Below are 15,909 nucleotides of genomic sequence, written 5' to 3'. Positions count from 1 at the left end.
GTATGCACTTACTGGAAGTGTCTCTGGATAAGTGTCCGCTAAATGACGTAAATGTAATAATGATATGTTTAATTTGGCGGACACCTTTCTAAACACAGGACATATTTAGTCCTTTTTAAAAGTATTTTACTGTCTGCATGTCGTATGTGTGGGGTAAGCACGTTCCAGAGCCTAGGTGCTGAGCAGGTAAAATCCCTCGCACCCATAGTTGATATGTGGAAAGGGGGCTTGACAAGTAGGCCCGGCAGAAGCGGAGTGGAGGGCGCAGGAGGGGACATATCAAAGCAGGAAGTCTGAGAGATAAGTATTTGCAAGAATATGGAGGGCTTTGTAGGTGAGGAGGACGGTCTTAAAATCACTTTGGTAGAGCACAGGAAGTCAATGAAGACTGATATGGATTGGTGTAATTTGTTCATATGATTTTGTACCAGTGAGGATTCTGACTGCAGAGTTTTGAACCAGTTGGAGTTTGTTGATTGGGCCATAGCATCACTCTTAAGATATTTCCTCTGAGTAATACCTCCCACAAGCTAATACCTAGGCTTTATATTACCAGGCCACCAGTATTTCAAACTGCAGATGAACAGGGTTTACCAGGTCAATCCATCGTCATCCAATCCAACGACATTGTCAGGTCTGGGCTTCTGGGGCTCCCGCCTCGGGTCCTTTTAGGGTTATCCACCAATGCGCAGCGCGACCCAATGTGTTGTCTAGTGATGTCCCTGAACGTGATGTCCTAGCGTTGTTTGGAAGCAGGGTAACCCCAGGGAACAGGGTAACCCTCAGGGAACAGGTTAACCCTTTTCTGCCCAGCAGCTAGTCAGTTGTCCTGTGAAGCAGGAACATGCACAAATGGCTCTTATCACCGTCAAGCTCTTTCTGCCTCACTGCTTACCTGGTCACCTTTAAAAGGCTAGCGTCTCCCCCCTGTCTGGCTGCTCCCCCCCCCCACCCCCTATTTGTTTTTCTTCTGCTCTTGTTGTTGCTCAATGTCTCGTCCTTTCTCCTCTACAGCATACCTCTCTCTTATTCTATTTCTCTATCCCTTTCTGTCATCTGCCTCATTCTGTCAGTCTCCATCTGCTTCCTTCCTTCCATTCCTGTCTCTATAGCAGGGCAGTGGAGCGTGTGGCACTGCCTGAGGTGCTCGACTGGGAATATGTGCTGACGAGTCGGGGAAAGGCCGGAAACTGTCTGAGCTCATAGGCCTCTGTCTGATCCCCCACCCCCCCAGCTCTGTTCCTCCCTCCCTCTGTACGTCCCGCTATCCCTTCTGCTGAATATTAACTCTATCCCCAAACAGACCCCCAAAGCTACATGCACAACTAACTCTGTGTTTATTTTGATAAACACTTTCATTTACTCAACTGCGCGCGCACAGAATGATAAAGCATACTTCTTCATGAAGGGAAGGGGCTTTCTGGCTGTGTGGTCATGACTCCAGTGAAAGTCTGTGGGGAAAGATGAAGAGGTGTGAATTGAGATCCATTGTAAATGTGCTCTGTCATGGTCCTTGGCAGGGCCATTTCTTGAACTAAGTGTGATCTACAGGATGAGCTAATGGAGTGGAGATGGTAACCGGTTCGTCCAGGGAATTTTTGAATGGATTAGTAGTCATTTATTTGTTTTTCTCTCATGGCCTAGTCTCCTCATTTTCTTCTTTTTTTTTTGGTGTGACTTGGGTTTTCATGTTTTTGTTCAAGTTTGCTTCAAGTAGGAAGGCCCGATCAGACTGTTTTCTTTCTGGGGTGGGGCCTAGGACAGCTGGCTGTGGCTCTTTTGTCCAATCTAACACCATGAGATCCTCAGTTTCCAGACGCTTCTGCGCGTGTGGGCCTCATCCTAAGTATCTTGACATTTTTTGGTCAGGGCAGACCATAGAAATCAAGAAAAGGTTCCGATGCAAAGCCCTGTCACTTTGTTCTCCCCACTGCTGTTCTGCAGGATGACCTTTTATCTCCACTGGTCATTTCCCTGTTTTCCTCCCTGAAACCGTTGCATGTTGTCCGTGTGCACGGAGACACATTTATAGGCTCTACCAGCATTGTTTCACACACGCTGACCTAGTCCAACGCAAGCAATCCAGTAATGTCAACCATCTCCTGGACGTGGTAACGATTTGGCTGGCGGACAGTCGCGGTCCCTGCTCTTGAAACTATGAAGTCAGGGAGGAAACATTTACGGCCAAATAAAAGACTCTGGTGATTCCTTTTAATGTCTTTCCCCTTGGAGCGACTCTCCTCATGTGGCAGGATTTATAATGGTAGCGGACAATTTTATGACAGTTTCGCGTTATAGGAGTGGTCGTGAGGCAGCATGTCTGGGGGAGCAACAGATGCAGGCTTTGAGTGCCGAGGCCAGTGAAGCTTGCTAACGCTGAGCATGAGTGCGGGGTAGAGGAATGGCCAATCAGCGCCCCTGTAGCAAGCCTGAGTATGAGCGGGGAGTAGAGGAATGGCCAATCAGCACCCCTGTAGCAAGCCTTTTTGCTACAAGGAGAAGCTGCGTTAAACGTCAGTTTACTTGGTTGGAACTAAGGAGCAATTCAAGAATGTTCACATTGCCGGAAGTCCCACGTAAAGCAGAGTCTGTCAGGGCTTATGAGTGGCAACTCTGGTGGTGCCCTCGACCTGAAACGTGAGCAACACTAACCTAGAAAACACTGGCGCTGATTGGTCCGACAGGCTGCACAGCTCGCACTGAGGTGTCGGGCACCCAGACCTGGCACTGACTGCAGCCGTTGAAGCGGAAATACTGCGGAGCGAGCAGTCGTATAAAACCTGCCCACATCAAGAGGATTCACATGGGTAGAGCGCGCGCACACACACACACACACACACACACACATACACACATGGCACATGCAGCACTCCAACAGACTAAGCCCTTGTGGTTAGGTTATAATCGCTGACTGCTCTCAGACTTTTGTTTCTTTTTTAAATCCTTGGTGATGGTGATGGTAGATGCTTGGGTGGTGGTGGGTTGGGTGTTACTTACTGTTGTGGTTGGTGGGGGTTGGGGGGGGGGTTCTTGGTCAAATCGACACACAGGTTCATATCGATTTCTACTTCCAGATCTTTGATGAATCCTGTCGACATTTCAAAGCAGAATCCGCATCTGAATTTCCTTGATTTGTTGAGAAGATTTACATCAACCCAGAATTTTACTTGGAGTAAAATTGGAGCTTGATGGAGAATTCCAGAAGGTTTTGTCCTTGGATTGGTCCTTTCAGGAGAGTTTTTTTTTGTTGTTGTTTTTTTTTCCGTGGGTTTTTTTTCCGCTTAAAAGACACACTCCTCGACACGACAGGCAAGCGCGTCCGTTCTGTGTGACACACGGTTTCGAGTGTTGTGTGGGGTCACACTCGGCAGTGAATGTGGCCGACGTTGCTGCCTGGAGGTTCGTGGTGGAGGCGACACCTGTCGTGCACCGCTTGCATTCCTAGCCGCTGCGCCTCATAACGTTTTACTGCGCTGAATGTAACCCCCGCCTTCGTCTTTGAGCCTGGCCCTGATTCAGAGGGCTCCATGGTGTGATGGTGTGGGGGTTGGGTGGTCGTCTGGTACCTCCCCGGCACACTCTTCTCTGTCCCACATTCTGGGAATTGTCGGCAGGGCAACTGGAGCCTTGGGAGCCTGCCTTAGTACGCCTGTACACACACACACACACACACAGAATGCGCACAAAGCACTTGATGCCCAGTCTGTCACCACATAATCCTGTTTGCATCTGAAAACACATGCGTGTGTCCGTGTGTGCATGCCTGTATGTGTGTGTGCGAGGTTGTGCGTGCGTGTGTGTGTGGAGGGGGTCTGTGTATGACATATCTCCCAGTGTCAATCTCCGCCACGGACTGGCAGCTGTCACCTCCTAGAGCCTCCGCTACGCTCCTGGCCCTTTTCACACGGTCGACAGATACATTTTACACATGCATGTTTCACGGGTCCTCCTGGACAACGGCCTCATCGTCGGGGAAAGTAGTCATTGATTTGTCACCAATACAATACTAAGGCTACGGACCGTATCCAGGCGCTCTGTGATGCGTCATGCCTAAGAACAGCTTTAACCTGGGTTGTGATTACCTTTTTGGCCCATGAACTACATCTTCAGGTTTATCTGAGAACACCTCAGGGCTGCATATGAAACACAACGTTGCCCCGTTCAATCCTTTTTCTTTCCCCAGACTTGCTCCCATAGTGAGTCGATCTGATGTTGTCAACACTGGCTCTGGTGCGACAGCTAAAGGAGCTTCCAATGACGTGTAGATAATGTGTACATTACTGTATTCATACTTTGGATATCAACATGGAGGACGTCCTTATCCTTTAAAAAATAATAATAATCCAAATTACTTTGGAAATCGCTCAGAGCTTCTCTGGCACCTGTAGAATGAAGGGCACAGTGCTTATCCTCAGCTGAAGTCATTTATATTGGCATCACTCCAGTGTTTTCACAACCCCAGCCTTGACCATCAGTTCTGCCCCGTCAGAGTTTCTTGTACAGAAGAACGCAACGGAACATTCCATCAGAACGTGGAAGGTTAGATTATCGTTAGCGTACAGATTTATCCGTGTGCTGGTGGTGAACGATGCATTTTGTTCATGGATGGCTGGTGTTTTGTGAAACCTACTTCACGATTCCGTTTGATTAAGACGTTACGATGATTGACTGGCTTGAATTGCGTCTATGACTGGAGAATTGTCCCGGAGTTAATGTGTCTTCTCTACTCTGATGCATCCACTCTGGTCTGACTGTAAAGGCTTAAATGGCTGGCCTCAAATGGCCGGCCTGCCCTCTGAACCTCATGCCTGCGCCTCTCTGTGTTAGCGTGGCTATAAGGGCTTGTGAAAGCCAAGATGGCTACCTGTCTGAAATGACCCCCTTTTACGTTACCCATAAACCAACTGGGTCTTCCATCATGAGAAGTGTGGGGTTCCCCTGGCCGCTCTGGGGCTCCGGACTCACCAGGGATAGTAATCTATACACACATATCCATATGCAGATCGGGCCCCCGGCCGGGGTTGAGATTAATCTCACGGGAAAGGAGATTAACTAGGGGGTGGGGTTGGTCTCTGTCTCCCCCCTCTACCCACTAGCAGACCTCCAGAAGGCACATCTTTTAACATGGTTTCTTAGTGCATGGTAAAGATAAGAGCTTTCCACTTGCCCACTCAGGTGTGTGTGTGTGTGTGGGTGTGTGTGAGAATTAATGTCAGTATGTGCATGAGACTTCTCCAACTCCTATTGTTGAGGTTCTTTTGCCTGCTGCCTTTGCACACCTCTGTTGTGAATCATCTCTCCCTCTCTTGCTCCTGCTCCTTCTTAGCCACTCACTCTCTCCCTCCCCCTTCTCCATCTCTCTCGCTTTGTCCCCCCCCCCCCACCTTTTCCTTCCGCTAGCCTAGATGAGACCCACATGTAGAAAATGCAATGAGAAGAGATTAGCATGAGGTCTGTTTGAGGAGTCGGCGTTTGTGGCTTTTCTCTGCTCTCCCCACCAACTGGCAACTGCTGTAATTGATATGCCACCTGCAATAAATCAGCTGAGCCCTGTGTTCGAGCGGTGGCCATTATCTGAACGGACAGGTTTAACGCCGGCCTCCGTTGAGGAGCTGGTTGTGACTGGCTACTTGGCGCAGTAGGCAGAGACAGACAGACACAGAGAGGGAGAAGGCACCGAGACACGGAGAGAGAGGTCTGATTTATACATTCTGTTGGGCTCTGTCCCCTTTCATATTCTTCTAGGACAAACACCTATACAAACCTGTAAAATGTTCTTAATACCTCACTAATCCAAATACACTACTCGTTTTCAACGGAACTCAACTGAGACTTTGTTAAACCAAATCAACGAATTGAAATAAAACCATGAGAGAGTTTCTTGACGCCACATCCTCCCTCTCTGTCACTGAGAAGTTCTTTATTATGCTTGCCCAATTCCAACTGTGTAGCTTCAGAGGCCTCTGGGGACAACCGTTGATAAGAGACTCAGTGATTGCCGCGGATGTGATTGAGTGGGTACTCAACCAATGGGTCAACATGTGACGTGTTCCCTAGCCCCAAAATGATTGGCATGTTTTATTTTACGGCCCTTGTTTAATTTTTACATTACAAATGGAAGTGGTAACAGAAAGAGTGGGAACACTGTTCGTACAGATCTGGAAGTAGTGGGGAATTCTTTATTGTGGATTGACTGGCAATTTCAACATCTCTCAATCATTCAATCCGGATAGGTTAGGCAGATGGGGGTCAATGGGAACTTTCCCACTTCATGTCCCGTCTCAGGCTGAACATTCCCAACTCCTGTGCGTCAGGGTGACTCTAAGAATAGGTTCATGGGCTTTAGCCTGGCAGGCTTTTTAGCCATCCACCTTATTGAGTTAGTCGTTGTGAATGAGCTGACAGTGGTTTTTTGCAGCGCCATGCGTTGGACACAGACAGTGTGCCGTGATGGCACTTCCCATTATTTCTCAGGGTAGACAACCAGCCAGAGACCCAGGCAGATGCAATTTGTTGCTCCATTCACGCTCTGTTATGTCACTGCATGTCGGCTGAAAATGAAGAGGAATTACTGTACAGACGACCTTAAACAGAATGTTGGGCTCTCTGTTTTCTGTGTCTGTCTCTCGCTGTGCTTTCTGTTTGTCTCTCTCGGTCCTCTCCTTACATCTCTTTGTTTTTCACTTTGTGTGTCTCTCTTTTCTCTCTCTCTCTCTCTCTCTCTCTCTCTCTCTCTCTCTCTCTCTGCCTTCCACATGTCTCTCTCGTTTTTTCCTCTCATGGAAATGACTAACGAAAATGAGCCAGCCAACCCACACGCGCCACCACCCCTTTAAATTGACATCTGCTTTCGAGGCGGCGCACCCGTACCATTGAGCAAGAAATTAGTTTTTATAGGCTAACTCGTCACTTTATTGCGCCTGCTTATGTTGAGGAGGCTCCGACACGCGTCGGGACATTTTATTATAATGCAGGCGTACCGCTGTATCTGATAACTGGCTCGGATCCCGTTTATTGCATTCAGGTTTTCTCTCGCAGCGAGAGACACACCGGATTTTCCGGGTCCTTACTTAAATGCAGGTGGATCCACTGTTGAAACACAAGTGTGCTTTCCTTCTGACTTACTCTCTGGCTCCGCCTTCCCCCTAGCCTCCCTCCGCAGCCAATTGGTCTTATCCAGGGTTTCATTTGTGGATTTTTGGATGGCACAAACTCCTCTAAAACTTGCCGCTATGAGGGCTGTCTTGCAATTCCACTACCACACACAACCTCCTCCACTCTCCTCCGGTCGCCTGGAGATGGAGGGACGTTCGTCTGCCTTTCATTGGTTAGCTTTCCGGGCTGTCAGACCAGCGAGGCTTGGAGTAAGGCAAATGATCCCCCTGGACGTTCGTCCAGCGCCCACATTTGAGGACTGTCCTTGCGCCTTCCCCTCTCCTTGGTTTCATTTTCTCACTCGGTGTGTTACATATAAAAGGTGATTCAACTCATATATTTCATGCAAGGTGTGGAAGCCCATTTGAGCACCAGCTCATACGGGTCACATATGACGTCTCTTAGGTTTGCGGGATTATCACAGCAATCCCGCTCCCACATGGCGAACAGCCGGGTTGTCTTGGAAACACTGGCTCAGACAACGATGTCTACAGGTTGCAGGCCCCTGGCTGTCTTATACATGTTAACCGCAAAAAACATAACCTCTAACCGAAACGCCAGGCCATAAGTAGCCTTTTTCCTTGTTGGAAACCAGCGACAAGGTCATTTTGTTTGATTGTTTCGCTCTCCTTTTGCTGGAAATGTTGGTCCCCTCCAGGTTATTTAGATGTGTGCACACAGACACACTCACGGGTAAATACTTCCACCCCACGTCCTTGGGGACTGATTGACAGCCCTACCCCTCAAATGCTCTCCGGAGGGATGAGAACTAAATGAGGGAAGAAATAAGGCTTTCCCCCCTCTGATTTTCTCCATCTCTCATGTTTTGGTTCCCTCCCCCCCTTTCTCTCTCCCTCCCCCTTCCATTGTCTGTCCCTCTCCCCCGATTTCAGTTCCATCGTAAAATATCCCTCCGCCGACACTTTCATAGTCAAGGTGAAATTGAGCTGTGCCTTGGAGAGTTGCCTCGCACACATTTTGCATAATCAGCATTTACAGGAGAACTAATGTCCCGGTATTGCTGGAACATGATTGGCCTGTCAAGCAACGCCGAGGCGAGCCAGCTCAGAGCTCTCTGCCATCATTGTCACTGGAGGACACCCAGAAAAAAAAAAAAAGAGGGGGGGGGGGGGGGATAAAGTCCTCATTCATTACCTCTGCCGTCAATCATCTCCCATCACTAACTCTACTTATGTCCTTTACCTAGTGGATCTTCTTTGAATTGGGAATGGTAGTCTTGGTTTGTTACATGTGAAAGGTGATTCACTTTATAAACTCCCAGGGTGTGGAACCGAAGTTGAGTACTGCCCCATATGGGTCTCGTACGATGTCTTTTCATTCTGAAGAATTAGCACATGCAGTGATTGGGGGGGGGGAATTAGGGCTAAGTGCAGCTAAACCCAGTCAATCCCACTCCCACATCGGGGATGGATAAGTCATCCTGGAAAACGTTGGCTCAGACAATAAGGCCTACGGATTGCTTTCGGTTTGGATGGGAAACGGATAATTAGCATGTGACTGCTGAGAGTGGATGACTGGGTTGGGTGGGCGGGAGGAGCTTTGTGGAAGAGGGGGGTTTTTCATTGTTGGAGCCACAACAACAATGACAACCACAACAGCAATTAATCTCTCTGAGATGTGTGGTATACTATTGTCTCCACTCTCTGTCCCTCGCATTCATTAATTTTCCTTTTTCTTCTAGCTTGTATTGTTTCTCTACATCCTGATATAGCATAATGGCTCTGAATCGTAATTGTTTTTAGTTAACCTCCCTCTGGGTAAAGAAACATGTTCTGGCCATCAGAGAGCTGTATATCTACTACAGAGTAACTGAGAACCATGCCTCCATGATATTGGCAGAATGAAGTTCTAATTAGAAGACGGGGGGGGGGGGGGGGTGTTGATACCACACACGGGGAAGACTGGCAGGGAGCAGACCTGGATACAAAATGTGTGATATCAATAGAGGGGTGCCCCCTCTCGCAGTTTCCCTAAGCAAACCTTCATGATACCCACGCGACACAGTTGAAGATATGAAATATTAAAGGCTCTATGTTGGGCGTCTTTTAACTTATCGCGGTGTGACTCGCAATATTGTATTGCGCATTTCGTAATCCGCCCATGGCTGCCTTCATAATTGAATGTAGTCACGGATATACCCTCCAGGCCTGAGTTGGTATCATTTATTCATCTGGGGTGCTTGAATGTCATCTTAACTTTTGTCTAAATTTGGCACTGCATCTCGTGCGCTTTTAGGCTTCCTGGCTGATGCATAATCAATAGGAAATGTTCCATCAAGACTCAATGTGTTTTTTGCCTTGCAGGGCTCTCTGCCGTGCTGCCGAGGATGATGCTTTGGATGACAGCTCCGAACACAGAGAAAAGGACAGCGGATCAATAGGAGCTTTCCCTTTTTTCCCTTTGGCTCATCCACCCTCCTTCCAGAGGAACACAGCCAAACGCAAACCGATCAGAACCAGGGACCAAGTGCTGGAGTGAACCGACCTCCCCGTCGCTTCCCAGAGCTTTGTACCTCGCAAGCCCCAGATATGTGGCCCCTGCAATGGTCAATCACTGCCCCCCGCCTGGGGAACATGCTCTTTCTAGGGGTGCTGGTCTTGATTACAGGCCCGTCCCAGACGAGAGGCCAACCTCAGCCCTTCAAAGCATTCTCCCCCGCAGAGTGGGGACTGACCCACCTGGCCATTCACAACAAGACGGGTGAGGTCTATGTTGGGGCAGTCAATTGGATCTTCAAGCTCTCCAGTAACCTTACCAAGCTGCGTAGCCACGTGACTGGGCCCGTGGTAGACAATGAGAAGTGCTACCCCCCGCCTAGTGTCCAGTCGTGCCCCCATGACCTGGCCCATACCAGCAATGTCAACAAGCTGCTTCTCATCGACTACGCCCAGAACCGGCTCATTGCCTGCGGTAGCACCTCCCAGGGAATTTGCCAGTTCCTCCGGCTAGACGACCTGTTCAAACTGGGCGAGCCACACCACCGTAAGGAGCACTACTTGTCCAGTGTGGCCGAGTCTGGCACCATGTCCGGGGTCATCATCACCTCTCCCCACGGCCCCGCCAGCAAGCTGTTCATCGGCACGCCCATTGACGGCAAGTCTGAGTATTTCCCAACGCTATCCAGCCGCAAGCTGATGGCCAACGAGGAGAATGCTGACATGTTCAGCTTTGTCTACCAGGACGAGTTTGTGTCTTCCCAGCTCAAGATCCCTTCAGACACACTCTCTAAGTTTCCCGCCTTTGACATCTACTACATCTACAGCTTTAGCAGTGAGCAGTTTGTCTATTACCTGACCATGCAGCTGGACACTCAGCTCACCTCGCCCGATGCCTCTGGGGAACAGTTTTTCACCTCCAAGATAGTACGACTCTGCGTGGACGATCCCAAGTTCTACTCGTACGTTGAGTTCCCCATTGGCTGCACCAAGGACGGTGTGGAGTACCGTCTGGTCCAGGATGCTTACCTTAGCCGCCCTGGCAAGCAGTTAGCCAACTCCTTAGGAATCTCCGAAGACGAGGACATCCTGTTCACCGTGTTCTCGCAGGGTCAGAAGAACCGGGCCAAGCCGCCCAAGGAGTCGGCCCTTTGTTTGTTCACCCTGCGCCGCATCAAGGAGAAGATCAAGGAGCGCATCCAGTCATGCTACCGGGGAGAGGGGAAGCTTTCCCTGCCCTGGCTGCTCAACAAGGAGTTGGCCTGCATCAACTCGGTGAGTCTTACTGATGTGTTTACATGATTCTATCTGCTGCCCTTCAATGCTGATTGAGTACCGCAATATCAATGAGTGGCGGTATCAGTTTAATCTCTGTAATGGCAAACCTTGTGGTTGGACTTGAATAGGCTGCAGATATATTATCAGGTTTTTGGTTCCGATAGTGGTGATTGAGACCTGCGTAGTACAAGGCTGTGTGCATTGCTCCTGTAAACACATGGCTGGTATCCTGATCAGACACAGGGCACAGGACTTACTTTGAACACCCCTCTGCCATGATGCTGACATTTAGGTTCAGTCCCTCTCCTTTTCCACTACTTCTCCCTCAGGATATTGTAAGCCAGTGGTAATTAGCGAGTGGTAGTGCAAAGCGTTGTGACTTTGAACGGGTCCCACCGTAACCCTGCTCTTTTCCTGGAACCTGAGTGCTTTGATTCTTTCCAACAGGGACATCATTAGCTCTGTCCCTAGGATTTGTGAAATGTCACTCAAACGAGTGGCTGACACACACACACACGCATTCCAGTGAGGGAGGGTTGATGGGAGTCTGTTTGCAGGGTTAGACCTCCCAGGGAAGGCGGAGCCTTGGCTGGCATCCTACTGATCCATGGTGCATGGCAGCGCATGTTTTACAGAGCTCACAAAATACACTCTCTTAGTCTGTCTCAGTCTCTCTTCCTCCCCCTATCTTTCTTTCATTAATTATCTCTTTCATTCTTTCTTTCCTTATTTCTGCCGTGTCTTTCCTTCCTTTTTCCTTCTTTCCGTTTTCTATTCCTCCCCCTTTTTCAAAAGGGTTGCCCCACCTCCTCTTGCCGCTGTCTTTCTCCATCTAGTCTTTCTTAAATTCTCTTTTTATTCCCTTGTTTCGGCACCTTGCTCAGCCTATCAGCTGGGCTCCCCATTCTCCATCGCCTTCTACTTCCTCTATTCAGTCCCAGTTTTTTTTTCTTCATCTCCCCTTTCATAAAGAGTTGTTTGATATACCACTCATATTTAACGGAGGAATGGCACAGCTTGGTGGCAGGTGCTACATGCTAATAAAGGCCCTGCTACAGCTGTACATCCTGTGTTCTCATAATGGTGTTGAAATGAGCACACCAATAGCAGCCGGTTACTCTTTATTATAATCCATTAGCAAGAGTGCACAGGTGTTTGAATGAAAGGAGGAGGGATGGAGCGAGGCAACAAGAAAGAAGAAAGGTTAGTTGAGTCACCCAGTCTCCCCTCTCAACATAATGAAAGTAATAAAGGAAATAGAGGGGGTTGTTAGTGGCCCAGGAGAAGTGTTCAGCTTGCTGTCTAACCCTTCCTTAAGTTATGAATAAGGAGGAATTTAAACCCAAACTCTTTTAGGCAGAGCTTGTAAAAATCATGAAAAAGCATGCCATGTGGTCTACAAGACAGCCTTTGACTGGAAATGCATCAGCCGCAGACTGTTACCTGCATCGTGACCAAACCGTGGACCAGATCACATTGCTAAAATCGTCAAGGGTGGACTGGTTTAAAAATACATTTTGGTTACATCTTTAGCGAATACGGATCGATATTTGCCTGTGCGTGGTTCAGAAGAATTCTGAGAATAATTGGTTGGCAACTGCAAACACATGGTAGGAAAATCCATTAATTGGATAAAGGTTTTGATATCTGACTGTATCAGCGCATTAATTTAGAACCAATTAAAACTGCAAGCACTGTTATGCGCGTTTCAGCATTAAAATACTATATTTCCTTATTACGCAAATTTCACACTGAGAGGCAAATATTTCTATAGATACACTAATCAAGGCATGGATGGTTTTCAGAGGCGTTGCTAGGATCACAATACATTCAGGGCTTAGCCCCCGCCCCCCAGGATAGAAAGTACATGGTTTTTAATGTACATGCTGGAGGAAAATGTCAATGTACATGCTAGCCGCCTACACGTCTACATTGTCATAATGCCCAATCGGAATTATAGATGAATAGATCCGGGGCTATGCATAAAAGATCTGGGGCTATAGCCCTGGACGCCCAGGCCTAACAACGCCACTGATGGTTTTCCCTGTCCAAGGTGCTAAATTCATGACTCTTGACTGAGTATATGCACTAAATGTGTAGATATCACAAGTGAACTTCTGAAACACTGATAAAATGTGTCACACATCTGATGAGTCTTAGCATCTGATGCAGATAGCTTAAGCAGGAATGCCACATTTTATTGAAAGTGTACCGCCCAAAAACTTTCTATTTGTAAATTGACCAGCCCAAGCCCATTTTTGCCCTAACTCGGTCATAAAAAATAGACCAATTGGGTAACATTTACCGCAACTCCCTTTGTTCAGATTGAACCGGACCAGCAACTCTTATGTCACTATTCTGTTTTTAATGTTTCTTTTGGGGCTGATGAATTCTACTTAATGCTTCCTCAATGGGTCATTACTAAGGCTTAAAAACTCAATTCCAGATTTAAGAAGGCAAATAATTGCTAGCTAAAACTTTCATAATTTTCATGTCATCAAATTGATTTCAGATGCAGTATAACGTTAACTAGCTAATTAATGAGTGGAGTCCATTGAATTTTAGCTAGCTAAGGTTAGCATCGCTGGCTATTCTTGGTCCTTGCATCTGTCAGAGTATATTTGATTATATATTGACAATGGCAACGATGTTTTCAACTAAATATTTACCTAATTAGCCGAGTTCGTTGTGTTTTTAGGCCCTATAGTGTGATTTGGACAAAATCGTTATCAGCCGCCGTTTAAAGTCTTTCAGTTTCTGGTCACCAATATGGCTGTCGTGTCGATGAAGCAACCGAGCGACAGAGGAGTAAACTATAAATGTCTATTTTCAGACCAGTTTAAAAGTCTAAGGCTATTCGTTGCATTATATTGATGACAGGGACGTCAGCAGACATGGACATTATTTGGTCGCGTGTTGGGCCCCGCGTGTTGGGCCCCGCGTGTTGGGCCCCGCGTGTTGGGCCCCGCGTGTTGGGCCCCGCGTGTTGGGCCCCGCGTGTTGGGCCCCGAGAGCCCTGTTATTTCCAGAGGTTGATGTTTTTTGATATTGTGTCAATTAAGTGTTCATTACTAAAACAAACAGACGCTTCTTTCCAATGTTGCTACCTACAATTACAATACAATTCAAGAGGTGGTAGCATTTTTATTATTTTTTGATACTGTAGGCTGAATATTTCTGGTAAATGTATCAAATGTCCTGTAATTGATTTAGGCCCAACTGTTTCATACGTTTTATTTTTGGTGAAATGCACATAAACCCACTGTTCAGGTCACTAAATAAATCATGATAGTTATTTAAAAAAGACAATTGTAAACCACAAACTAGCATCACCAAGCTCCATTGTTTTCACTGCCACCATAGTGACCAATTAAAAGTGGTTGTTGCACTACCTAGCCACTGAAATTCAACACTACTGTTGTTTGCTCCTTGGGGTTTAAGGCCGGGTGTCTCTGTAAAAGCACTTTGTGACAACTGCTGTTGTAAAAAGGGCTTTATAAATACATTTGATTAAATTTGATTGACTACCAACTCCAAAGGCACAAATGTATTCTGGAGCCCTGAAATCTGTCCTTTTGTCATGCATTAACACACATTTCATCCTTCCAACAACCAGAGTACCCCCCCCCCCCCCTTTAATCTGCCTAGTCAGTCCCAACACTTAAAACTGATTCCTGTTTCTGAAGCACACTTGTTGCCATAGCTTCCATGCCTTTGTGAGCACCATGATGTAATGGCTTCTTTGTTGAGCGGATTGGCTGGACCCTTGAACCCGTGGCGACCCGGGTCAGGAATCGATCAAAAGGAACTCTTTGAGTCGCAGTAATCCTGCAAGAAAAGTTTTTGGATCAGCTTTTTACTCCTACACTCTTGTGTGTGTAATAATAAGAAAGTAGATGAGGTAAAGTGATTTCAGCCTGTTGCTTAGTGGGGGTGGAGATGAGGTTAGCAGTTGACCCTGGTGTGGAGCAGCTGGGAGGAGGTGCAGACGGAGGCACGCCATTGGTCGACTGGCGAGCACAGCCTATCATGATTGATGGTCTCCCGTACTGCCAGCTCCCCTTATTGGCCATGGACTGTGGGTGTGTGTATGTGTGTGGTAATTATTCTGCCCTGTGTTCACACATTCACATTCTCACACACACACCCACACACACACACACACACACACACATAACAGTGGAGGGTCCACGGGCCCTTGTCATCTCTCCATGACGTTTATTAGTAATACCACGACCTTCCACTGCTCTGAGGGAGGATCGATAGAAACCATTTCCCCTCTGAGGGAGAGGCATGTAGGGAAGATGGAGGGATGTGGGGGTAAATAGGGGGTGGGGGGGGGGGGATGGATTGCACGAGAGAGCTATAACTCCAAAAAAAAGAAGGAAAGGGAGAACAAGTGGGTGGCTAATTTAGTTTCTCTTTGGGGGGGGGAGGGGGCTGAGGTAAAGCGGAGTGTAGATGAACAGAATGTTAGCTAGCTCCTGAGAGCCGTCGGTAGTTGTCTGCTAACAGCAGGAGAACAGGAGGAGAGGACATGATTGAACGCATGCTCCGCTACAAATAATATTGGTGTCAGTCACCCTGGTGCTGCGCTGTCACCTTCACCGCAGCGCCTTTCCATCATCCGCGTCTTTTCACAGAGAGGCCCTGTCTGGCGGTACCCCTGACCCTGCCCGCCAGCTGCGAGCGTCCCAAACCGAGCTCACTGTCGTCAGGTGACACTTTGACATTCGTGCCGTCGAACAAGTGAATGGTACAACGGGACCGTTGAAGGATCGCCGTTGGGATCGGCTCGTGTGTGTGTGTGTGTGTCTGTGGATTCCTTCAGGAAGTCCAATAGACAAACGCAATTGCCACACTACAACTCAATCTGTTCATGAATCTCCCTCTTCGGTTCCTGTCTGCGGTTTTCTCTCGGTCTTGTTCGTTTGGTCCAGATGTTTTACATTCATGAATTAGTTCTCCGTGCCACTTGTCATCATGCATGTATTTGTCACCAGCTTCGACGTGTGTGTGT

At 47.8% G+C, this 15,909-nt stretch overlaps 1 protein-coding gene across 2 annotated transcripts in view; it reads left to right on the top strand.

The window, feature by feature from the left end:
• Positions 1-15,909, top strand: part of LOC105016750 (plexin-A1) — a 193,126-nt gene that overhangs the window by 25,107 nt on the left and 152,110 nt on the right. For both annotated transcript variants that reach the window (XM_010880781.5, XM_010880780.5), the window contains exon 2: positions 9,480-10,886. In XM_010880781.5, the coding sequence (XP_010879083.2) occupies positions 9,705-10,886 (1,182 nt within the window). In that variant the 5' untranslated portion in view covers positions 9,480-9,704. The remainder of the gene's footprint in view (positions 1-9,479; positions 10,887-15,909) is intronic.

This window comes from Esox lucius, chromosome 17 (genome assembly GCF_011004845.1).
Source record: "Esox lucius isolate fEsoLuc1 chromosome 17, fEsoLuc1.pri, whole genome shotgun sequence".
NCBI classification, from domain to species: domain Eukaryota; kingdom Metazoa; phylum Chordata; class Actinopteri; order Esociformes; family Esocidae; genus Esox; species Esox lucius.
This window is presented reverse-complemented; position numbering and strand designations above follow the sequence as displayed.